The following is a 24,816-nucleotide window of genomic DNA, read 5'->3' on the forward strand; positions in this document are numbered from 1 at the left end:
TGTCAATGTAAACAGTCCGGGTGGCCACTTCATTAATTGTTCAGCAGTCTTATGGCTTGGGGGTAGAAGCTGTTAAGGAGCCTTTTGGACCTCGACAGTACCGCTTTCCGTGTAGTAGCAGAGGGAACAGTCTATGACTTGGGTGACTGGAGTCTTTTGCAATTTTTTGGGGGCCTTCCTCTGACACCGCCTGGTATATAGGTCATGGATGGCAGGAAGCTTGGCCCCAGTGGTGTACTGGGCTGTACGCACTACCCTCTGTATGTGGTGGAGCAGTCCTACTGCGTGGGTCCTACTTCATTTCAACAATGTGTGAGTGATGGCATATTCAATTTGCATGATGAATGATTTGTGATGATGTGTGTTGAACTCACTGGTCTCACATCTGGGGCCCACAAATCCGTAGGGACAGGAGCAGGTGCCGGGTCCCACGCACGTTCCTCCGTGCTCACAGGGCAGACTGCACAGAGCTGTGGGTGGGGATGTTATGAATGTGTTATGCATGGGTTATGAACGTGTTATGCATAGGTTATGAATGTGCTATGAAGTTCTTATGTAGGTACCCTTCAAATAAAGTGTTCATGGGAAAATAATCATGAAAATAAGCAGCCGGGCTTTGCCCTCACATTTCTACATCCGTCAGCTTGGACTAGGAACCAGTGTCTCACTACAGCTTGGTTTAACCTCATCTCCATTGCATTGGTGGGGTGGACTGTGATTCTGAGCTGTAGGTGGCAGTAGTGTTTCAAGCCTCTGTCAGTAATGTCCCAAACCAGCTCAAGGAGGGAGGCCTTATCAAATGCCCACAACTGCTTCATTAGATCTGCACTCGCTCCACGCAACACACCCAAATGTACAGTACCGGACATGTACCGGACTTCCCTCAGCAGTGCCTCCCCGTCTTTGAGTGATGAGCTTGCGTTCTCTGTGTGACGACAAGCTCCTGTCTGTGGTCTGACACGGAGACAGTTCTGATTGGCCCCTAACGAGAACAGATAAGCCGCGGCCCACGTCACCCTATTCCCTACGTTACGCACTACGTTTGACCGGATCCCTGTGGGCAAATGTGCCATTTGGGACGCAGACGTATAATTACCTGTCTCACACGTCACCCCGTGGTAGCATTTCAGGCACTCACACGCCCCCGGGGCGACGCACTGGCCTCCGTTCCTACACTCAGGTTTACAGATCGCTGAGGAGAAGATTGTAAAGACGTCAAACGATATGGAAGGCCTGTCAGGTTAAGCAATGCACGGGAATCAAAAACAACAATATCAGGATGATGATGTGGTATTTTGAGAGACTAAGAGAGAGAGAGAGAGAGAGAGAGAGAGAGAGAGAGAGAGAGAGAGAGAGAGAGAGAGAGAGAGAGAGAGAGAGAGAGAGAGAGAGAGGGGAGAAGAGGGAGGGAGAAGGGAGAGAGAAAGCAAGAGAGAGAGAGAAAAAGTGATAGGGGAGAAGAGGGAGGGAGAAAGAGAGAGAGAGCGAGAGAGAGAGAGAGAGAGAGAGAGAGAAAGAGAAGAGAGAGTTTTACCTGTTTGACAGTTGGTCCCGGCGAAGCCTGGTTTACAACGGCATGTGTTGGGAGCAGCACACTCAATGTTCCTGCCACACGCATGCCTGCACACAGCTATAGATAACAGGCAGGCAGGCGACACACACACACACACACACACACACACACACACACACACACACACACACACACACACACACACACACACACACACACACACACACACACACACACACACACACACACACAGGCAGCACCATAGGCCAATTACAAGCTGCTTCCATCTATTCCAACTCCAACCTCCCTTACTGCATCTGCACAGAAACATCTATCGACTCAACCCAACCCACGCTGCTCTGGTACAGAGAGCACTCAGCTAGTCAGCTTGAAAAACGACCATCATTAGGAGGCCTTTTGGAGAGGCTAGAGAAAGGCATCACTTTCATTCATAGAAAAGGATTGATGCACAGGTGGTACTCAATACAGCCAGTTAATAGCAATGGTAATGGACCAGTGATAATAGATAATAGATAATAGATAATAGATAGAGTTTCTCAAAGCAGTAGCTCTTTCTCAAGCAGTGATACAGTGATAACAGATAGTGTTTCTCAAAGCAGTAGCTCTTTCTCAAGCAGTGATACAGTGGTACAGTAGCTCTTTCTCCAGAAGAGGAATCAACCTTGGGCCTACTTAACAAGCCTCTTCAATTTTTGCACCTCTCATGTTCCTTTTTGTCTTATAATCACATTGTTCCATAATCTTTTGTTTTTATATGAATAAATACAATAAAAATACCTCTGCATGTTTGTCTGTCTCCGGTGTATCCCAGGGGACACTTTCCACAGTGGAAGCCCCCGTCCCTGGTGGGTTCACAGGGGACCCCTGGGAAATAGGGCATGTCAGCGCAGGTCAGAGGCCGCTCCCGCTCCACTGCCACAGTATCACTGATCCTGGTCCCACGGTGGAAGTGGGGAGACGTGGCCCTGTGGAGGGGGGGAGTAAGGGGGGTGGGTGTGGTGGTACTTTTGGGCAGAAGTGGTGAGGGTGAGGGAGAGCAGGGGTTCCTGTGGGTGGTCAGGTAGGTCAGAGGGGTTCGAGCCAGGCCCCGTCAGTGCTCCGTCGGCGAAGAACTCGGACTCGGAAAGGGAGTAGGTAAGGGAGGATAGGGCTGCGGTCAGCGGGGCCACATCTTTAGGGAGGGTCCAGGGCTTGGTCAGGGTGGGCATCACTACCACATCTATGAGCTTCCCCTGGCTTGTCTGCCTGGACTCTGTGTTGGCTGAGGAATGGGGTGGAGTCACCTTGGATTGGGGTGGTGTAACCTTGGGGTAGGTGGAGTATGGAGGAGTAACCTTGGAAGAGGTGGCACTCCGCACGACAGCTACAAACTCTCTGGTTGTCACCTTGAGTGTGGTAGTGCTGGCATTGGTACCTGTTTTGGCACGAGTCCTAGTGAGGACACTGATGGAATGATGACTGCCTGTGGTAAGGCTGTGGGAACCTTCAGGTGACATAGGGGTGTGTCTAGGAAATTGGGGCGTGGCCGGCTCTCTCCACCCAGTGATTGCCCCTCGGGCGGGCGAGAGGGGAGGGTACGGGGGGCTCTGATAGGCTCACCTGGAGACTGGCGAGGAGAGGGAGGAGAGACGTTTGACTGTGTGCCTGGGGGGCAAGGTGGGAAGGTGGAGTTGGGACACTTTACTGTTGCTGTGGTGGTAGGGTTTGCTGCTCTTGGCTAATGTCAGTTGCTGCTGGGTCAGGTGAGGGTTACCTGAGGAGAGATAATGATGTGACACAAAAAAACTCTATACCTACTGTATAAGGTTACACTCTTAGCAAAAAGGATTCCAAAGGGTTCTTTGCCTGTCCCCATCCAGGTAGAACCCTTTTTGGTTCCAGGTAGAACTTTTTTGGGTTCCATGTAGAACCCTCTGCAGAAAGGGTTCTACATGGAACCAAATGGGTTCTACCTGGTCCTTCAATGGGTTCTCCTTTGGGGAAAGCTGAAGAACCCTTTTAGGTTCTAGATAGCACCTTTTTTTAAGAGTGTAGGGTTAGGGTTGTGGTTGAGGGTTAGGATTGAAGTGGAATGTAGACAAGCTGGACTCTCCAAATAAAAGTATTACAGCAGTATAAAATGTCATTACATCATGAGACACAGTGCAAAACAAAACACAGATGATGATCTGTTCTAATTAACTTCTCTAAGGTAGGGGGCAGTATTCAGAAATTCAGATGAATAACGTGCCCAAATTAAACTGCCTGCTTCTCGGGCCCAGAAGGTAGGATATGCATATTAGTAGATTTGGATAGAAAACACTCTGAAGTTTCTAAAACTGTTTGAATGATGTCTGTGAGTATAACAGAACTCATATGGCAGGCAAAAACCTGAGAAAAAATCCAACCAGGAAGTGACATGTAGTTTTTCTATCTAATCCATATCGAAACTACAGTGTCTGTGGGGTCATTTTGCACTTCCTAAGGCTTCCATTGGCTGTCAACAGTCTTTAGAAACTTGTTTCATGGGTCTCCTGTTACTGGGCAGAGAATAGGAGCTCAGTCAATCAGTGGACTGCCTGGGACCAGTGAGTTGTTTACTGTGCGGGCACGCTGGCGCACCACTCTCCCACTTTTTCCTCTGTAATGAATATGCTATTGTCCGGTTGGAATATTATCAAAATTTTATGTTAAAAAGACCCTAAGGATTGATTGTAAACATCGTTTGACATGTTTCTACGAACGTTACTGGAACTATTTGACTTTTCGTCTCTGGTTTTACGCTCACGCGTTATGCCTTTGGATTAATGATCTGAACGCGCAAACAAAAGGAGGTATTTGGATATAAATATGGAGTTTTTAGAACAAAAAGAACATTTCTTGTGGAAGTGGGAGTCCTGGGAGTGCATTCCGACGAAGATCAGCAAAGGTAAGGGAAGATTTATAATACTAATTCTGAGTTTAGTTGACTCCAGAACTTGGCGGGTAACTGTATAGCTTGCTTTGATGGCTGAGCTCTGTACTCAGCCATCAGCCATAGTTATTGAAAGAATATTGGAAAATGTGCTTTCGCCGTAAAGCTATTTTAAAATCTGGCACAGATGCATTAAGGAGAAGTGTATCTATAATTCTTTCAATAACTGTTGTAAAGTTTATCAACGTTTATGATGAGTATTTTTGTAAATTGATGTGCTCATTCACCGGGAGTTTTGGTGGGAATACATTTTCTGAACATCACGCGCCAAATGTAAAATGGGGTTTATGGATATAAATATGAACTTTATCGAACAAAACATACATGTATTTTGTAACATTGAGTCCTGGGAGTGTCATCTGATGAAGATCAAAGGTGAGTGATTCATTTTAGCTGTATTTCAGTTTTTTGTGACGCCTCTCCTTGCTTGGAAAATGGCTGTGTGGTTTTTCTTTTTTAGGCGCTGTCCTAACATAATCTAATGTTATGCTTTCTCCGTAAAGCCTTTTTGAAATCGGATACTGTGGTTGGATTAAGGAGGATCTTATCTTTAAAATGGTGTATAATACTTGTGTGTTTGAGAAATTTGAATTATGAGATTTGTGTTGTTTTGAATTTGCCGCCCTGCTATTTCACTGGCTGTTGATAGTTTGTACCGCGGGTGGGACGGTCACGTCCCACATACCCAAGAGAGGTTAACAGTTGCTATAAACACTGATGTTGACACAGAACATGGTTGGAACAGAATCAAGACCACCATTGGACACCTCATGGGAACAATAAAGTTATTCAAATTGAAATTGAAATTAATAAAAGTGTTATGGGTGTGGGGTCTAGACAAATATTACCCGACACCAGTTTTAATGACATCTTGAGAGACGCCACCCAACACTTCATTGATTTATTGTCCCCTACTGAGACCTACTGGAAACATCGCCTGTTTTGAAACCTCACAAAAGATGCCCAAATCACTTCATAGAGGAATCTGATACACAGTGAGGGAATTATAAACCACACATGAACGCATGCACACACACGCACATACTGAAGCAGCTGGACTGAAACAGGAACTGACTGTGTAGAAAGTCATGACAGCAGGGGTTGGGTATTAAACACTAATGTGATTTAGAAAGGTGGCGGCACAAATTATGAGATGCACTAAAAGGATTTATTTAGTACAATTAAGAGAAATGTCATCACAGTGGCTGGGTGAAGAAACAAAAGACATAAACACTGCCCAAAAATATTGAAACACTCTAAACTAGTCTGTGCTCTTCAAAACAGCCCGGCATAGGTCCCATCCACTCAATAGTAGGACTGACTATACTTTAACTCAGAATAAATATGTTTTATTTTTTCACATCCTCATGAAAGATGAATCCATGAGAAAAGCATATTCCACTGACATGAATTGATCATCTGGAAGTGCCTGCTGTTGACTTGGACAGTAGACACACAGGGACAGAGAGTCCAAAGAAGAAGGGACAAATACGGAGGATATAAAACAGAACTAAACTGAGAGGAGAAGATGGAGTGCAAAGCTCTCCACATTTCACTGATCTACAAGAAAACGTGATGATTAGCATATTAAGCTTATTAATAGGGCAGCCTGGCCTCAGAGCCATACGAAGCATACTATTTGTATTTTTATGGACCTCCAATACGTATGATATGTTCTAATGGTCTAGTTCAGGGTTCCCCAACTGGCGGCCCGCGGGCCGAATCCAGCTGAATTTGGCCAGCGGGTGGTTTTATTTGGCCCCCCAAGTTTTCTGAGAAAAAAATAATGAAGTTACATTTTATTTATATTTTTATTGCTGGACATACAGTTGAAGTCGGAAGTTTACATACACTTAGGTTGGAGTCATTAAAACTCGTTTTTCAACCACTCCACACATTTCTTGTTAACAAACTGTAGTTTTGGCAAGTCGGTTAGGGGTTGAGGTTGAATCTGTTTACAGACAGATTATTTCACTTATAATTCACTGTATCACAATTCCAGTGGGTCAGAAGTGTAGACCTCCACAAGTCTGGTTCATCCTTGGGAGAAATGTCCAAACTCCTGAAGGTACCACGTTCATCTGTACAAACAATAGTGTGCAAGTATAAACACCATGGGTCCACGCAGCCGTCATACTGCCCAGGAATGAGACGCGTTCCGTCTCCTAGAGATGAATGTACTTTGGTGCAAATCAATCCCAGAACAACAGCAAAGGAAGAAGATGCTAGAGGAAACAGGTACAAAAGTATCTATATCCACAGTAAAACGAGTCCTATATCGACATAACCTGAAAGGCCGCTCAGCAAGGAAGAAGCCACTGCTCCAAAACCACCATAAAAAGCCAGACAACGGTTTGCAACTGCACATGGGGACAAACATCATACTTTTTGAAGAAATGTCCTTTGGTCTGATGAAACAAAAATAGAACTGTTTGGCCATAATGATCATTGTTAAGTTTGGAGGAAAAAGGTGGGAGGCTTGCAAGCCGAAGAACACCATCCCAACCCTGAAGCACGGGGGTGGCAGCATCATGTTGTGGGGGTGCTTTGCTGCAGGAGGGACTGGTGCACTTCACAAAATAGATGGCATCATGAGGAAGAAGAATTATGTGGATATATTGAAGCAACATCTCAAGACATCAGTCAGGAAGTTAAAGCTTGGTCGCAAATGGGTCTTCCAAATGGACAATGACCCCAAGCATACTTCCAAAGTTGTGGCAAAATGGCTTAAGGACAACAAAGTCAAGGTATTGGAGTGGCCATAACAAAGCCCTGACCTCAATCCCTAAAAAAATTGTGGGCAGAACTGAAAAAGTGTGTGTGAGCAAGGAGGCCTACAAACCTGACTCAGTTACACCAGCTCTGTCAGGAGGAATGGGCCAAAATTCACCCAACCCACTTATTGTGGGAAGCCTGTGGAAGGCTACCCAAAACGTTTGACCCAAGTTAAACAATTTAAAGGCAATGCTACAAAATACTAATTGAGTGTATGTAAACTTCTGACCCACTGGGAGTGTGATGAAAGAAACAAAAGCTGAAATAAATCATTCTACTATTATTCTGACATTTCACATTCTTAAAATAAAGTGGTGATCCTAACTGACCTAAGACAGGTGATTGTTAACTAGGATTAAATGTCAGGAATTGTGAAAAACTGAGTTTAAATGTATTTGGCTAAGGTGTATGTAAACTACCGACTTCAACTGTAATAGACTATAAAAACACCACGAAATCAGCTCCAAGTGATTTTAATTTAAGAAATCTGTTCCCAAGTATTCCCACGCATAATAGAGAGAGACGTAATCGTATACAAATATAAGCAAGGCTTGAAATTAAATATTTTTTTGGAACTCTTGTGGTCAATTTGCAGTCTATGTTCCGGCCCCCAACCATCCACTCAAGGAAAAATCGTCCTGCGGCCTAATCTAGTTGATGATCCCTGTTCTAGTTACTTTAGACAGAAACTAAATTAGGGAGGTTGGTCAGGGAAGACGGGTGGGCATATACCGCGACCGTCTAGCAATCCAAAGGTTGCATGTTTGAGTCGTGTCGGGGACAACTGTAGCATTTTAGCTAACAGCAAAAAAGCTGTAAAAACTAAAATATATATTTGTGTCCTCTGAAGGGGGGGTTAATACAAATTTTGTAATTCTCCTTGGTTGCTAGGATGCAACAAGCAAACTGGTCTCAGAAAAATACGTGTAATACTATACGTCCATCAAGAAGTATGATAACTCATCCAATTCGTATGCTATTGTACGACTGGGTAAGACGTTTGATGCTATACGTCCCCTAATTCGTCCGCTATTGTATAACCGCTATTCCATTCACAATGTAACCTAATATAATGAAATATACCACACTAAAAGCATGGATCATGTTTGCATACCAAATCTTACGAATTGCCCTGAGACCAGGTTGAATAGGGAGGTAACAGCACAGAGGCACTTCAGGACCATTCACACCACGTCAGATTGTTTTCAAATAGTTTTCCAACAGTGACAGTAGAATAACTACTAAAAAGCCAATGTGTGATGCATGTACTAACATATTTAGATAGCCTGGTGCCAGATCTGTTTTTTGTCTTGCCGATTCCTATGGTCCTTGGCATAGGTAACAACAGGTATTGGCTGTACAGCACATACAGATCTGGGACCAGGCTAGTAACTACGGCCAGGGAGATGGTGTAACACTTCAAGCCGACGTCTTACCTCGAGCTGTTTTGGTGCAGGTGCGTCCGTTGCCATTGAGGGGCGGTGGGCAGCGCCCGCAGACATAGCCCGCGTAGGGTGGACGTCGGTCGATGCACTGGACCCCCAGGAAGCACGGTCGGCTGGCACACGTACCTGTCACGTTGTTGTTGTTCCCTGCATGGGATGATAGCTCTGGGCCCGGAACACATAATCACTGTTATCAGCCCCAGGACATGTACATATTTATCAATTCATTCCCTTCCCCCTAGCCTTCACATGAACAGCGATGATCACCCTTTGTTTATGCTCAGTGGGATGCTGTAATCAGTTGTCACTGCCTCTGCATCAACCACACCATGCAGTCTTCATCTGCATATTTCATGATTAGTCATAATTCAAATAAACACAGCCCCGTAGATGAAAACAGCTCACAAAAACCACTGACGTACAGTTGCCTACAGGGGTGATATATTCAACACTGCCTGACAAATTTTATGTGGGAGGACCCGCAGTTAAATCCAAAGCTGCTACAGTTGCTAATTGCTCAAATGTCTTTGATTAAAATGCAAAGTCTTGGAAGACCAATTATATAAAGGCACTTTATAACTAAATTAGGGCTGTGGGGAAACTCTTAGTTGGCACTTCGTGTTTTGATGACAGGCGGCTCATTACGGTGCTTCAGGATGAAAGTCTCCTGAGCAATTGATTGATACGCCACCAAGGTCAGAAACCCCTTGGAGCGAGAGGTGTGTGTGAGACCCCGACTGTGTCCCGTCTTCACCTCCAGACCCGCCCTCACCCCCAATCCAGCTGCATCAGCTTCTCTTTACCCATAGGCCTTCACTCCACTCCTGGGCTCCCCTCTAACCCCCACCCACAAAGAAGAGGGATGAAAATGCCAATTGCCCTATTAGTCTTAAACAAAGATATGTCCTTTAGAACTGAAACCGCTGGTATCATTGGCACTTTCTAGGTGGATTCTTTTAAGTTTGTCCCATAACTTTGTCCTTTGTTTCCTCACCTTGCACAGGCACCACATCAAACCACCACATCATCAAAAGTGTATTATGGCTAGACTATGCTGCATTATATTGGTATTGTACATTTATCAGCATATCTCTATTCTATGACAGATCTATGGAAGAGAGCAGACTGAGACCGAATGACTGTCATTGTAGTGCAGTTAGAAGCTTTGAAACGTGACACTGGCAACCCTTCCCTTTTTCCTATTTGCGTGCCACACAGCGATTCTTCTCCTCTCTCTCGCTAATAAAGCGTTTCGTCTTTGCGGTGACAAAAGATGAAAAAGAATGGACCATCTGTCTTTTATTAAGAAGTGATTTATCAGCGTTATGACTCCACATATTAAGGCTTATCGCCTGTGAATTTTGTCTCATTTTCGACTAGGGCAGCAGAATCCACTCAGACAATGGGTGGTTTTATCGGAACTGCAGGGCCGACGGGAGATGACATATGTTGCTGTGTGCCTTTCAATCCCATCTCCAGCCCTTTAGTGTGATGATGATGACAGGCAATTTTGCAAGGCCGCTAACTGGGCTGGCTATAGCTGCCAATGCCAATGAGGTACTCAGTCGTGGAGTAATGTGACACCCCTGATGGTCTATTATAGGAGCCCTGGTGTTAAGCAGCCTTTTGTAGGCGATCTGAAGAGGATTAGACAGAGGCTATGGGAAATACGGGGTATGGTAGTATGTGCCAGGTGCACCTGTTTGTGTCAAGAACTGCAATGCTGCTGGATTTTTCACGCTCAACAGTTTCCCATGTGCATCAAGGATGGTCCACCAACCAAAAAAACTTCCATCCAACTTGACAAACGTGGGAAGGCATTGGAGTCCCTGTGGAACGCTTTCGACACCTTGTAGAGTCCATGCCTTCCCTGTGGCTCAGTTGGTAGAGCATGGTGTTTGCAACGCCAGAATGGTGTGTGCAATGCCAGGGTTGTGGGTTTGATTCCCACAGGGGGCCAGTACAAAAAAAAAATGCATGAAATTGTATGAAATGTATGCATTCACTACTGTAAGTTGCTCTGGATAAGAGTGTCTGCTAAATGACTCAAATGTAATGTATGTCCTGACGAACTGACACTGTTCTGTGGGAAAAAGGGGGGGGTGCAATTGAATATTAGGAAGGTGTTCCTAATATTTGGTATACTCAGAGTACTTGCCAGTTTTTTGTCCTTTCTTAGACGGTGTATGTACAACTGGGGCCTTGGCAGCTGCCCTGTTGGTCTCTGGAAGTCCAGGCATGTTGGTTTGTGGGAGTCCAGGCTTATTGGTCGGTGGGATTCCAGGTCTGCCAGAGTCCATCCTGGGTTGAGTGTGTTGGTCTGGTCTGTTGTTGGGTGAGGTCTTAGAGGTGGTAGTGGTGGTGGTAGTGGTGGTAGGGACAGTGGTGGGTCCAATGCTGGGGACATTGGGGATCGATCGTACAGGTGCTGTTGTGTAGAGACAGATGAGGACACATGGTGAGAGTAAGAGGTGGGCTTCATAGCACCTCAGTGCTTGTATGATGCTGGGAGAGAGATAGATAGACACTTCAGGTTCAGAGCCAGAAGTTTGTCTTATGGTGTCACACAACCAATACTGTTTTTATGATACATTTCATAGAATCTTGAGTTCTCAAACTCTATTCAAGTATGTTGGTCCACAGTTTATCAGCTCTTTTTTTTTTACAACACTTTTCATCCCACACCTACACAGCTAGAAATCACAGCTCCTCAGTAGATCTGCGAGCAGCAGAATCGTAAAAAAAAATAAAAAACGTAGAAAGGAAAGCAGAGCAGGAGGAGAGAGAGAGAGACGGTGTGATTGATGACGGCAGAGCGGAGCAATGGCAAGTGAAATAAACCTGGCAGTGTAACTCCTGCCGAGGCAGCATGGCACTATAATAAACAAAGCAGAGGACCACTCAGCCGAAACTCATTGCTCAGAGGGAGAAAAAGATTAGAGAGAGGGAAAGGCTAAGATGCTTGGAAAAGAAAAGCAGGGAGGTTGGTGGAAACATGGCATGGCTTTTTGGGAGCAAAATGGTGACTAAGTGTGTGTGTGTGTGTGTGTGTGTGTGTGTGTACAGTGGTTCTTCCTTTAAAAGTTGTGGCGTACTGCAGCACAGCTTGCGGGGTCAGTTGAGTGTCAGTCATAGTTGCCAGAATGACGCAATTTATCACAATCTGCCACAATCTACCTCAAACGGTTGCGGCACAAAACTCAACACTTTTAAAGGAAGAAACACTGCATATGTGCAGGTTTGCCTGCACTCCTGCAGAATTCAAGTGGTTTACCCTGGACTACAGAAACAAACGTCTGCTGAATGAAAATTGCATTTCCCCCTAGGTTCAGTTATATGTGTGTTTTATGGATGGTGCTCCAGCTTAGCCTCTGTTCCCACTAGCTCTGTTCCCCTCGCCCTGTGGCCCAGGCGGTAGATCACTCTGTATTCAACTAGGCCGTGCTCCTTCCATGCTCTCCCCCCTCACCGCTCCTCACTTCTCCTCACCTCAGCTTTAGGATCGGGCAGTACTGTTGATCACTCTGTATTTAACCAGGCCATGCTCTGTGCTCCCTGCTCACCCAGGCCCAACACCTCACCTCACCTTACATTACCTTGCCTCACCTCAGCTCTGTGGCCCAGGCGATAGATCACTCTGTATTCCACCAGGTCATGCTCCTCTTCCATCTCCCTGCTGCTAGCCCGGCCCCTTAGCTCATCACTGTGTTCAGCCATGCTCCTTCCTCCCAGCCCTACTCTCTGCTCCCTCCTCTGCACCCTTCCAGGTTCTCACACTTCACCTCTAATGGCCTTTGTCAGTTAGCTGTCAACAGAGAGAGGCACACCTGAGGTGCTGCGGAAGCACTCTGAGCCTGGGGCCAGGTGGCAGGATACACTCTGCTCTGCTCTCCCTCAGAGGGGAAGTGCTTCACCAATTAACTCAGCTCAACACCCCCCTGTAAAACCTCAAAAAATGAAGAAAAGAAAACACACACAAAAATAATTTATGGGGGAGAGAAGGGTCGAGCCATCACCTGCCCTCTGGTTTCCATTGGACATGCATCCCTGTTGGTTATCATGTGAGCGGTTCAAAGTGCAGTGGTCAATTATACCCATTATTGTCTGTGCAATGATATCCAGATATGGGAATTGCGGAATGCTGAGCTGGAATGTCACATTGTTTCCGTTTGTCTTGTCAAAGAGAATAGTGACTGTCTGGTCTTCCCACAGTTACAGGTGCATGCAGCTTTACGTTTCCATCCAGTTCAATATTACAGGTGGGAGAAAGTTGCCTCTGGAACATCTTTCTAACATTTCTTATATTCATATCAAATCAATCCATTTTCTATACTGATAAACAAGGCCCACAGTCTGTTTCTATGGAAGTGAATTGGCTAATTGATACAGTAGTGTAGTAGCACTAGTGATTTGATTGACCATGCCTACCTGTTGATGTGAAAGGTGTTGATAAATACATTTGATTGATTGACCGTGCCTACCTGTTGATGTGAAAGGTGTTGATAAATACATTTGATTGATTGACCATGCCTACCTGTGCAGGTGGTCCCATCTCTCAGCATGCCATGGGGGCAGCCTCCACACCTGTAGGAGCCGAAGCTGTTGAAGCACTGGACTCCGGGCATGCAGGTCGTCCTCTCACACTCATTCACATCTTCCTGACAGGTAGCGCCTACACAGAGTCCCAGAGACAGACAGACATTATTATAACAGACAACACAAAGACAGACAGCCGAAGTCCATTACTACAACAGGTAGCCCTTACACCCACAAAGACAGAAAGACAAGGTATGAGCCAAGCTCACAGACACACAGACATAAAGCCAAGGTATGAGCCAAGCTCACAGACACACAGACAGAAAGCCAAGGTCTGAGCCAAGCTCACAGACACACAGACAGAAAGCCAAGGTCTGAGCCAAGCTCACAGACACACAGACAGAAAGCCAAGGTCTGAGCCAAGCTCACAGACACACAGACAGAAAGACAAGGTCTGAGCCAAGCTCACAGACAAAGATGCAAAAAGCCAAGGTTTGAGCCAAGCTCACAGACACAGAGGCATAGAGCCAAGGAAGCCCATTACAACAACAAACAGAGAGTTCATGTATTTTCAGCCAGTGACGTGCGGGTAGGCACAATGAATGAAAAAAGAACTGCAATGAAAAAGAAATATACATTTGATCAATAATCATTTTGTCATCCTCATGTTTTTTCTGCACGATAAAATTCGATTTCTGAACTAGCACTTTCCAAATTTGCAGTGATCTGGTAGAAAACGCACAAGGAGGCCAGGGGAAAGGCAGTCTCGCCCTGCGCCTTTCTCCTGCCTCTCAAACTCCAAACAGGCATTGACATGACTTGTGCATGCATGTTTCTACCTTATACTGCCAGCTAATGGACGCCAAAATGCAGGCAGAGAGCTTCACTGCTTTTCAAGTGTCAATATGTCCCATTCATTTTCCATGCACTCAATTAATACATGCCCATGCATAACGGTGTGAAAAAATGTATGGGATAGGCAGGAGGACAGCCAGCTCCCGCCTATGGACGTCACACATCATCTGCCAGTTACGCTCGTTTTACAGCTAGATAAAGTAAGCTGATCAGGATGCCTAACATATTGCATCTGAAACAGTATTCAAAGTTGGATTTTCTAGCGAAACAGCAGGTGATAAGGGATGGAAGACCAACACCTAAGCTTAGGGACATACATCAAAGGAAGGGACAGAAAAGAACACAATCATTTCAAAATGAGTGGTATCAACAGAAAGACTGGCTCTGTGGCTGCGTTGCTAACAGCCAACTCTACTACTTCCCCTGCCTGCTTCTTCACCAGTGACAGCGTGTAGACAAGAGCCGGTTACTGCGAAAAACTTGCATACAGCACTCAACAAGCATGAGAAATCATGAGTGTCTCATATCCAAAGCCAGAAAGTTCTTAAAACATTTGGCAATGAACGAACAACGGAGAGATTTTGAAACACCTAGCTAAATAATGCTACGTCATGCTACCTAGTTAGGAGTTGGCATTCCGTGGCAACGATGAGAGTGCCAGGTCATCAAACAGGCCCAGGGCCAACTATGTGGAATGATGAAACAGTTAGCAACCCATTTAGAGACCGCCAAACTGTTCGCTTTTTACTCATAGCCTATGATGGAATTCTCTATGTAAAATTGTTTCTTCCGTGTTCTGCAGAACAAAGTGACGGATATGGGTTTCTGCTTCACCAGTATCAGAATCACAATGAAAGCACTGGAAAGGCAGCGACAAACCTATGATAGTTTCTAGGAGCGATTCAAGGAGAGATGCAATGAACTGGGCCTGGCAGAAAGCGAAAACTCATAGTAAACAGTCGATCAGAGTAGAGAGGGGGCTAATCTACTATAACATAACGGACAATATCAATGTTCAGATGAGAGCTAGTGTAACACACGGGATACAAACCCAGGTCTCCCACGGGAGTAACCTATGTCTTAGACCATTAGACCAATAGGAAATTCCCTACTGGCCTGAGGGTAGACACTGGTTTTGAAGTTCGCAGGCAGGGTTCCCTCATCACATCACAATGATCGACTCATGTCTGCAACACCAGGTTTGACCCCTTTGCTGAACTTCATTTCCTTGGCTTAGTGGTCTGCAAAAAAAGTGGAAACAATGTCACGAGACAAATCACCTGGACAGCTCCTCAGCTTTTTGTTCCAGCGTGACCTGAAACAGACCGTCCCCGAGGCGGACAAAGTTACCGCAGCTGGTCCTCACTATACCAGCCACAACAGCAGCCGTTGAGAGGCCATTTTCTATGCTGAAACGGATAAAGACATACAGTCGAAACCGAACCGCCAAGGACGACTCTCATCCCTTGCCGTCACCTCCGCTGCACCGAGAACGACTCGTAAAACTGACGGCCAACAGGGACGAGTGCTACAGCTCAGTCACTGATGTCTTTACCCAGAAGGATAGACGGATGGACTATGTATACGAGCGCAAGTGTTTATTTACAGTAGTGCCGTCTACTATGATTACATCGCATGTCTACTGTGTAAGTACAGTATATCTCTCAATCAGTAGCACTGACTACTAGGCCTGTTGTGTTTGTAGCATTGTCACAAGTAGGCCTTTTCGCTGGCATTTCGGTTGCTGTCCGTGGTGCTGAAAGTCGCCTGTTCGTGCAGGGCAGTGGCTGAGAGGGGCACAACCTATTAGGGCCTGTGAATGTACGAGTGTCTGATGGTTAAGCCGCCTACCTGACGCTGTTTGATGGTGGTTGTTTGATGGTTGTCTTTGTGATCGTGCCACACCGATAAACACTGTAGCAGAAATCCGCTTTATGAGTGCGCGTGCATGTGTGAGTGAGTGACGGGGGACCTCAATAGAAAGTGCCTGCACGCCGTCAGACCGCAACGCGCGTCACCGTTTTCAGCTCTTAGCTACTCCCGACCCCCACCTCACCTCACCTCACCCCTGACCTTTCAACACTTACTAGCTACACACACAGCCTAGAGGCAGTGATCAGGATGTTTGGATCTAGCCCGCCACTGTTCGTTAACCCACGAGAGCACAGATCTGTGTTTTCAGCAGGGGTTATGAATACAGTGCAAACACCACTAAGACTCTGGGCTCTTTGTTTCTGCTAGCGGTGAACGGGGAGGGGAAAATGTATCGGATCTCTGGCAGTGTCAATACACACTTCTGGGTTTCTCTGTCTTGGTGTGTGTGCATGCGCCCGCGCGTGTTCCTGCAGCCTACCTCTCAGGCCCGCAGGGCATTCACAGAGGAAGCCATCGACGGTACCAGCACACACCCCGGCGCCACACGGACCCGACGGACACGCGTCAATGTCCTCCTGACACAGGCCCCCTCCTATCCCCCGGGGACACACACACACACACAGGTACTCGCCGCTGCCCGCCGGGAAAGCCACGTTGGTCACACACGTCCCGCCGTTCAAACACCCGCAAGGCTTCACAGCCACCTGAAGAGAAGAGACAGACGGACGGACAGACAAACAGCTGTTACATTCATAACTTCCCACATAGCCAATTAAATGTCACCATACTCAGCCTGTTATAGGAACAGAATAGCTTCATATGGTCTGCTTAATCACAGCGTATGGCTGTTTTCACTTTCCCTAGATCCTCAACTCCTCTCAACGCTAATAAAGAGATAAATACTCACTCTGACTCAACAATACCCTCAGATAGAAAACCACCATCTGCTTCCAGAGATCTTTGTATTACTGTTTAATACCATGGGAGTTGAGGGTGATTATCAGCATCATATCGATGTCTTCTTTATTACTGTCCGTACCAAGCCAGACGTGGGCTCACAGGGTAAGGTGCAGCTACTCTCACAGCTTTTGGGGGCAAACTGTTTTATTACCACATAACCAACTATGGGCATGAGCCTGGGAATGTGAAAACCTTGGGTTGTCAACTTGTCACACACATCCCCATAGTAACCAGTGTCCTCTCCAGCTCTAAGCAGACAGACATCTCGTCAACAGAGGATAAGCATGTTCGAGGTCTGTTTTCAGGCTTTGGGGGCTAAACTGTGGTGCGCCACCCACCAAGGGAGGGAGGGAATGAGGGAGGTAGGAATAAACTGTCACCCCCCCTCTTCTCTCACCTCGACGGTGTAGCTGCTCTGGGCATTGCACTCGTCAGACAGCGTGAACTCGAAGCTCTGCCGAGTCTTCCCCTTCATCTCCACCGGATGGACTTTCCAGATGAGGAGGAGCGTGGAGTCAGGAGGGCCCTGCTCCAGGAGGAAGAGGAGCGCCGAGCCTTCGGGGTCCGCCGCCGTGAACTGGAACACAAAGTTCTCCCCCGCGAAGGTGCTGAGGCCCCCCTGAGGCTGGTGCAGGTTGGGGGGCTGGTGGACTGGGGGTAGGGGGGAGAGGGAAAGAGAGTGAGAGAGAGACAGAGAGAAAGACGGAGAGATAGAGATAGAGGTAGAGACAAAAGATAAAACAGTATAAAGTGTTCTCTTTTTATCAACTGTGGTTGATAGACGGTATTCATTATTGTGCTCCAGCTGTTTGAGAGGGTAGTACCTGGCACACAGGGGAATTGAGGGGGAGCTGGTGTACTGTAGTCTACTGCAGACAGCATCACTGACACTGTGAAGCCCCCAAAAGGCTGTCACAACACGTTAGTGTCAGGGGTGGGACGCAGGGAGGGAAGGAGAAAGGGAGAGAGAGGGTTGGAATGGCGGGAGAGGAGAGGAGAGGAAGATGAAGGGCGGGAGGAAGAAGGAGGGTTACAGTCTCTCTACAGGGACACAGAGACATGTGAAGACAGGCTCCTCTGTTGCAGAGTGCTGTTAGACAGGTCCTGACAGGTATAGAAACAGAGCCCCTGCAGATGGCCTGCTCTCCTTTGATCTAACACTGGGATCGAGACTGATGACACAGCTAATGAGACCAGGCATCTTCCTCAAAGCTGAGACCGAATGACATAGACAGTAACACAGGGACAGGCTGCTTCAGAAACACACAGCCCTTGAGAAGTGAGAAAGACAGGGCCTGTTCAAGGCCTACTAAGAGACTATTTTCTCATTTGCGTGTGTGTGTGTGTGTGTGTGCATGGGTGTGTGTGTGTGTGTGTGTGTGTGTGTGTGTGTGTGTGTGTGTGTGTGTGTGTGTGTGTGTGTGTGTGTGTGTGTGTGTGTGTGTGTGTGTGTGTGTGTGTGTGTGTGTGCATGGGTGTGTTTGCAACTATAATCCAACAACATAACCTTCAAAGGGAAAGCTGTTCAAAGCCCAGAAAGGAAACTTCCTGACCTATAACTCAACTAAAAGAGATTCACTTCGTCTGTCATAAAACTCATAAAACTCCAAAGTTCTTCACTCCATCAAAAGTGCCCTGCGCCAATCATGATCAATCTTGTCTGACTGTCCATTATTAATCCCTATTAAATGGTGTTAAGGAAGTGAACCATGCAGCGTAAAGATATGGGAAGCATCTGTTGCCCTCGGTGGGTGGGTGTGCTGCAGGCCGGGAGTCAGACTGTAAATATACCTGAGGAGGGGTAGAAAGGTGGGGGGAGGGATAGAGGGAGAGAGGGAGAGAGGGAGAGAGACACTGTATATACACATAATATGACATTTGTAATGTCTTTATTCTTTTAGAACTTCTGTGAGTGTAATGTTTACAGTTCATTTTTATTGTTTATTTCACTTTTGTATATTATCTACTTTACTTGCTTAGGCAATGTTAACATATGTTTCCCATGCCAATAAAGCCCCTGAATTGAATTGAATTGAGAGATATAGAGAGAGAGGGGGAGGGAGAAAGAGTGAGAGAGTGAGTGAGTGAGAGAGTGAGTGAGTGAGTGAGTGAGTGAGTGAATGAGTGAGTGAGTGAGAGTGGGAGAGAGAGAGAGAGAGAGGGAGAAAGAGTGAGAGTGAGTGAGTGAGAGTGAGAGAGAGAGAGGGGGAGGGAGGGAGGGAGAGAAAAGGGAGGGAGAGAAAAGGGAGAGAGAGAAGGAAGGAGAGAAAAGGGAGAGAGGGAGAGATTGTCTCCCCTCTCTATACCAGTGTGTCAGCCCCCCTCCAAGTGAAAATGAATGACCGTGGCAAGAGCACCGCTATCTATCGTTTCCTTCTCTCATTCCTCAAGACGATCACCTTCCCACTTTAGTCTTGCGGAGAATCTGAATTGCATTTCTTTGATCCTTCGCGTCCTCCCTCCTGGCCTCCTTCTCAAAACCCATTGGATGAGAAGGTCAGAGGGGAGGGATATCTGACCTTCTCATCGAATGGTTTTTGAAAAAGAGGAGAGAGGACGAAAGGAATCAAGGATATGCAATTGATATTCTCCGATTGTCAAGATGTTGATCCTTTTTCAAACCTTACATGCCGATCACGATTACCATAGCTGTTTGCAGTCTGTTGTATCAGTGTGGAGTTTGAGACTTTTCAAGCATATTTTGTTCCACAATATTCAGCAGTCATTTCCAATTGAGTATGCATTAGACTGATTTTATTTACCTTCATTTATGGACCATGTGAATTTGGATGTGTTAGGATTACAGAGGAGGCAGGGGCTGGCAGGATTGGAGTCTCCTTTAGCAAAACACATTCCATCTATATTACATGTCCTCTCCTGACAGAGACAGAGACAGAGAGAGACAGCGAGAGCGAGAGAGACAGCGAGAGAGAGAGAGACAGAGAGAGAGAGACAAACACAGAGAGAGAGTGAGACACAGACAGAGAGAGAGAAAGACATTCACTTTTACTACATTTACTGAGATAATAAATAGGAATGAAAAGGTTCAAGGAAGAGTGTGTGACAGACATGAACTAGTACACATTTATGAAGCAACAATTTTTTTATAGAGTGTCATGCAATGTGATCTTCTCAATTTTTTTTGCACTAGGACATGTCTGAGCCTCTCTCTGGAGACCCTAGAATAAAATCACAGCAGGAAATGAACAGAAAACAAACACTAACAAATCCATCTCTTCCCAATGTAACTCAATTTGATTAAAACATAATTGGCAGGAGTAGCTACAGTAGTCCTCTGTGTGTGTGTGTGTGTGTGTGTGTGTGTGTGTGTGTGTGTGTGTGTGTGTGTGTGTGTGTGTGTGTGTGTGTGTGTGTGTGTGTGTGTGTGTGTGTGTGTGTACTGTATGCTGTGTGTGGCGAGGACATTCATAACGTCTGTGGTTTAGAACAAACATCCATGGACGCAGGGAGCTCTGAAAGTGACGTTGTGTGTCTGTTTTAGTCATCCCATAGACAACTGGTATTCCAGAGCTCGGTTCCCACTGTACACTAAACCCAAGAGTAAAGATGTACAACAATACTTCACGAAACATGTTGGGACAACACGTTCAACAACAACTACCCTGCAGACATTACGAGACGGCCTGGTTTTCACTTCTCTTTATACCAATATCTTATGTCTTTCTCGGTGGTGAAGTTCTCCTAATACTGCATGGTTTTTGCGGAGATGCACTGCGTCTTTTAGGGGAAATATGAATGTGTGTGTGTGAGCATATGTGTGTGTGTAGTCGTGCGTGCATGTGTGCGTGTGTTTGTGTGGTGTATAGTAGTTACCTTTAACTTACAGAGTCCGGAGTGGGTTGGTTCACACAGCTGGCACACGCCATCGAAGATTGTTAGCATCTTAGGCTCACTGTACTGAGAGCCGTCATTGGTCACCTGAGACAGGAAGGAACAACACCGTAAACAACCAATACTCAACACACACTAGTGCTAACCAGTTCAAGACATTCATATCATACAGGAGGGCTTCCTTGTCTTGAGCTTGGTTTGGATGGTCAAATTGTTAGGTGGTTTAGCTAAGTAAATCATTTAATATGATTTCAGAAGTTTGAAGCTCACATACTGTAAAAACAATTTGAAACTCACGCTTATGTACACTTGGACATTTTCACGGCATCCAATACAAATATACCTCACATTCCTAAGGGACGGGTGACTCAAACTCCCCTAAACCTTGTAGATTAATGGCAGAGCCTGGGCTAAGGTAGGTAATATTGGGCTCAGGCTTACCCAGGCTCACATAATCCAGACAGACCTGACTTTGGGCTAACCTTGGGGGTGAGGAGAGAGGCCCCACGGCTCTGTCTCCTACATTGAGATTTATGCTAATGTCTTCTAATACAGCAGTAAACAAACAGCGATCCCAAACCACTCAGGGACATGCTGGAACATGATATATAGGCTGTATACGAGGAGGAGGAGAAGGTCAGGAACAGGGCAAAGCGGAAAGACTTCAAGTTGACTTTGAAAAAGTGAGCCATAATCCCGGGTTCTTGCAAGGAAATGAGGTGACTTTCCATGTGCTTTAGTAAAACAAATTAGTTCACTTTATTGACGGAGCTTCCCCAGATGGGAAATACTGTACATAACTTTACCTTGACTTCCCAGCGAGCGTAGGGTTGGTCATCCACCATAAAGTCTACAGCGTTGACAGTCATGCTGTTCAGTGAGGGGACGGAACGGTCTAAAGCCTTGGAGCTCAGGAAGGTAGCTCTGGTCCTCTGCTTCTCTCCTGGAACCCGTTCACCATTCAGGTTCTAGAGGAGATAGATTAGATAGATAAGATAGATTAGATAGATAGATAGATAGATAGATAGATAGATAGATAGATAGATAGATAGATAGATAGATAGATAGAGAGAGAGATAGAGAGATAGATAGATAGAGAGAGAGAGAGAGAGAGAGAGAGAGAGAGAGAGAGAGAGAGATAGATAGATAGATAGATAGATAGATAGATAGATAGATAGATAGATAGATAGATAGATAGATAGATAGATAGATAGATAGATAGATAGATAGATAGATAGATAGATAGATAGATAGATAGATAGAGGTATAGAGAGATAGAGAGAGAGATAGATAGATTAGATAGATTAGATAGATAGATAGATATAGATATAGATAGATAGATCACCATCAGAGCATGTGAATATTGTGTGTCTAACGTGTAATTACCCGTTGATAACGACTGAACCCCAGTCCTGTAGAGCGGTAGTTTGTTAGACCAACACACTATCACAGCTTACTGTGAAATAGACACAAATTACTCATTCGAAATACGTGACAGGCACACGGAAACATTTTTCAAGTGTATCACACAATTTTCATTACAACGCATTTCGTGTGTATTACACAATTTTCTTTCTTGATAACGCATTGGTGTACATTAAACAAATTCCATTTTTTGTGTGGCTAATGTTAGGTAGTCTAGCTAGGTGGCTAATGTTAGCTAGGCTAGGGGTTAAAGGTTAGGGGTTAAGGTTAGGGTTAGGTTTAGGGGTTAAGGTTAGTTAACATGTTAAGTAGTTAACAGGTTAGGTTTAGGAGTCAGGATAAAGGGTTAAGGTTAGGGGAAGGGTTAGGGGTTAAGGTTAGTTAGCATGTTAAGTAGTTAACAGGTTAGGTTTAGGAGTCAGGATAAAGGGTTAAGGTTAGGGGAAGGGTTAGCTAACATACTAAGTAGTTGCAAAGTAGCTAATTTTCAAAAATGCTAAAGTTATCCGCGATCAGATTTGAACACACAACCTTTGGGTTGCGAGACATTCACGTTATATGCCAACCCATCCTCCCTCCTATTGTTTCTGTCTTAAGTAACCTACTGTCTTTATCTGTGATTGAAATGCACTGAATACAAAATCGTACACTGCACACGAAAAAATATACTTTTGGATATTGAAGTCCTGTTGTGAACTAGCAGTTTACCAGTCTGTCTGAGGGATGATTATAAGGCCTACAGCAATGAGCCCTCCTCCTATGATCGGAAAAGGGAATCTAGAGCATCATAGTTTTGCTGAACTCTTTCAATTAAAAAATACTGGTTTGAATCCTCAGAGAGATTTCAGCATCTTGTCTGTTTTTTTCTGTGTTCCCCACTCTGTTTAACACGGCAACACTTTGGGGTATGTCCTTGTATGACCGTGACCATTGTCTGAGTTATTTCTCTCACCATCAGTCGTGTGAGGTGGCAGCCCAGGTTGGGAGAGTCGATGAAGCAGAGGCCAAAGACCCGGACGCTGCGACAGTCGAACGCTCTGATGTCACACAGACCACTGTTCTCCAGGTCTGTCAACTCCACATGCTGACCTGAGGATGGACGAGAGAGGGATGAGAGGGGAGAGGAGAGATAGATCATCAGACAGGAGGAAACAAGGAGTGGAATATGGTTTAGGAGAGGAAGCTCCAAACAGAAAGAGTCAATATGCAAGTCTAGTGCAATACAAGCCCACTCGCTGACAAACCAAAATGGAAGATTCATGAATTCGAGGGTACTCATGTATACATAACGTATGACGTGACAAAATGGCACGTTGTCCTTGACTACAACACAGTTAGTAAATTCACAGAGACGGTCGCAATAAATACATCACCAGCCAGACACAAAGTCATAGCATTGGGAGGTCATGTTCAAGTACATTGTCATGAAGCAGCGAACTGTTTTATAACTGCCAGAATGAGTTTAACACTTGGAAAAAGTCACTTTGACTCTGTCTGCATAAAGTACAGTACTAGTATGTCTGCCTTCTTTGATTCTAGTTTGATTCTACGTTCTACATATTAAACTTGGTGGCATTTGCTTGAATAACATACATAACAACAAACAATCAACACAAAAGAGGAGACAATGCCTCTTCAATGTCCCCTCCCTGATCTGTGCTGTGGCCCAGGGGGAGACTTGATGTTCGCCTGTGATCAGTTGAGCTATTAGCTGGATTTATTGGCGTGCCCTGCCGTGTTCCCCAAGGACCCTGATCCCAGATCAGCTACTATAAATCACACAACACACAGGGAGAGGTCACGGATGGATGCCCGGACCTCTTCCTGGTAATAAACCGCATCCTACTATCTCCCATCTCTCAATCAGGGTATGTGTTCACAAAGCATACCAGAGTAGGAGTACTGATCTAGGGCCAGTTTTGTCTTTTACATTATAATTATATGGACCATAGGGACCTGATCCTAAATCAGCACTCCTTTGTGGATGTGGATTAGGTTTACTCACTGTATCCAATATCAAAAATAAATTGAGAGTGCAGTAGTCTAATGTTGTAGACTTAACAACAAAATGACCAATAAGCTGATTAAATCCAATTTCAAGATAAGCTGTTTTGACGCCAAATGATGCCCAACCTCTGAGCAGCTTGCAAGTGAACACTCACTGATAGCCAGACTGCAGTCATAGAAGCTGTGGCCAGGATAGCATTGACAACCCCACTCAGTGCACTGGCCGTTCCCGTTGCAGAAGTTGGGGCAGCGCAGTGCGGTGAGTATCGTCCCAGCGATCCCCTCAACCCCCTCCATCCCGGCCCTGGCCATGGACTCCCCCAGCTCCAGGGCCCTCTGGGTCCTGTCCTCCAATAGCCTCCTCTCACACTCGTTCTCCAGGTAGGGCACCAGAGCATCCTCCCAGGCCAGGTCATCTTACATCAAGTTCAAGAAGTTCAAGTTTAACTGCACTCACATTGCAGTCAATGGAAACTGAAATCCATGAGAACACTGTAGAACTGGCTTGACAAAAGGGCAGACAAGACCTATACTAACAAGTTACAAAATCAACAACGGTAGTGTCCGAAATGGCACCATATTTCCTAGCCCTATGGGCT

General features: G+C 45.6%; 1 protein-coding gene across 1 annotated transcript in view; it reads right to left on the bottom strand.

The window, feature by feature from the left end:
* Window positions 1–24,816, bottom strand: part of LOC115179271 (von Willebrand factor D and EGF domain-containing protein-like) — a 54,376-nt gene that overhangs the window by 5,577 nt on the left and 23,983 nt on the right. The window contains 16 exon segments of the mRNA XM_029740649.1: window positions 375–470; window positions 1,097–1,192; window positions 1,535–1,630; window positions 2,312–2,621; window positions 2,704–3,017; window positions 3,132–3,287; window positions 8,699–8,872; window positions 10,866–11,135; window positions 13,242–13,379; window positions 16,452–16,677; window positions 17,331–17,584; window positions 19,696–19,810; window positions 20,768–20,872; window positions 21,592–21,753; window positions 23,163–23,299; window positions 24,373–24,616. Of these exon segments, the coding sequence (XP_029596509.1) occupies window positions 375–470; window positions 1,097–1,192; window positions 1,535–1,630; window positions 2,312–2,621; window positions 2,704–3,017; window positions 3,132–3,287; window positions 8,699–8,872; window positions 10,866–11,135; window positions 13,242–13,379; window positions 16,452–16,677; window positions 17,331–17,584; window positions 19,696–19,810; window positions 20,768–20,872; window positions 21,592–21,753; window positions 23,163–23,299; window positions 24,373–24,616 (2,893 nt within the window).

This window comes from Salmo trutta, chromosome 39 (genome assembly GCF_901001165.1).
Source record: "Salmo trutta chromosome 39, fSalTru1.1, whole genome shotgun sequence".
Taxonomy (NCBI): Eukaryota; Metazoa; Chordata; class Actinopteri; order Salmoniformes; family Salmonidae; genus Salmo; species Salmo trutta.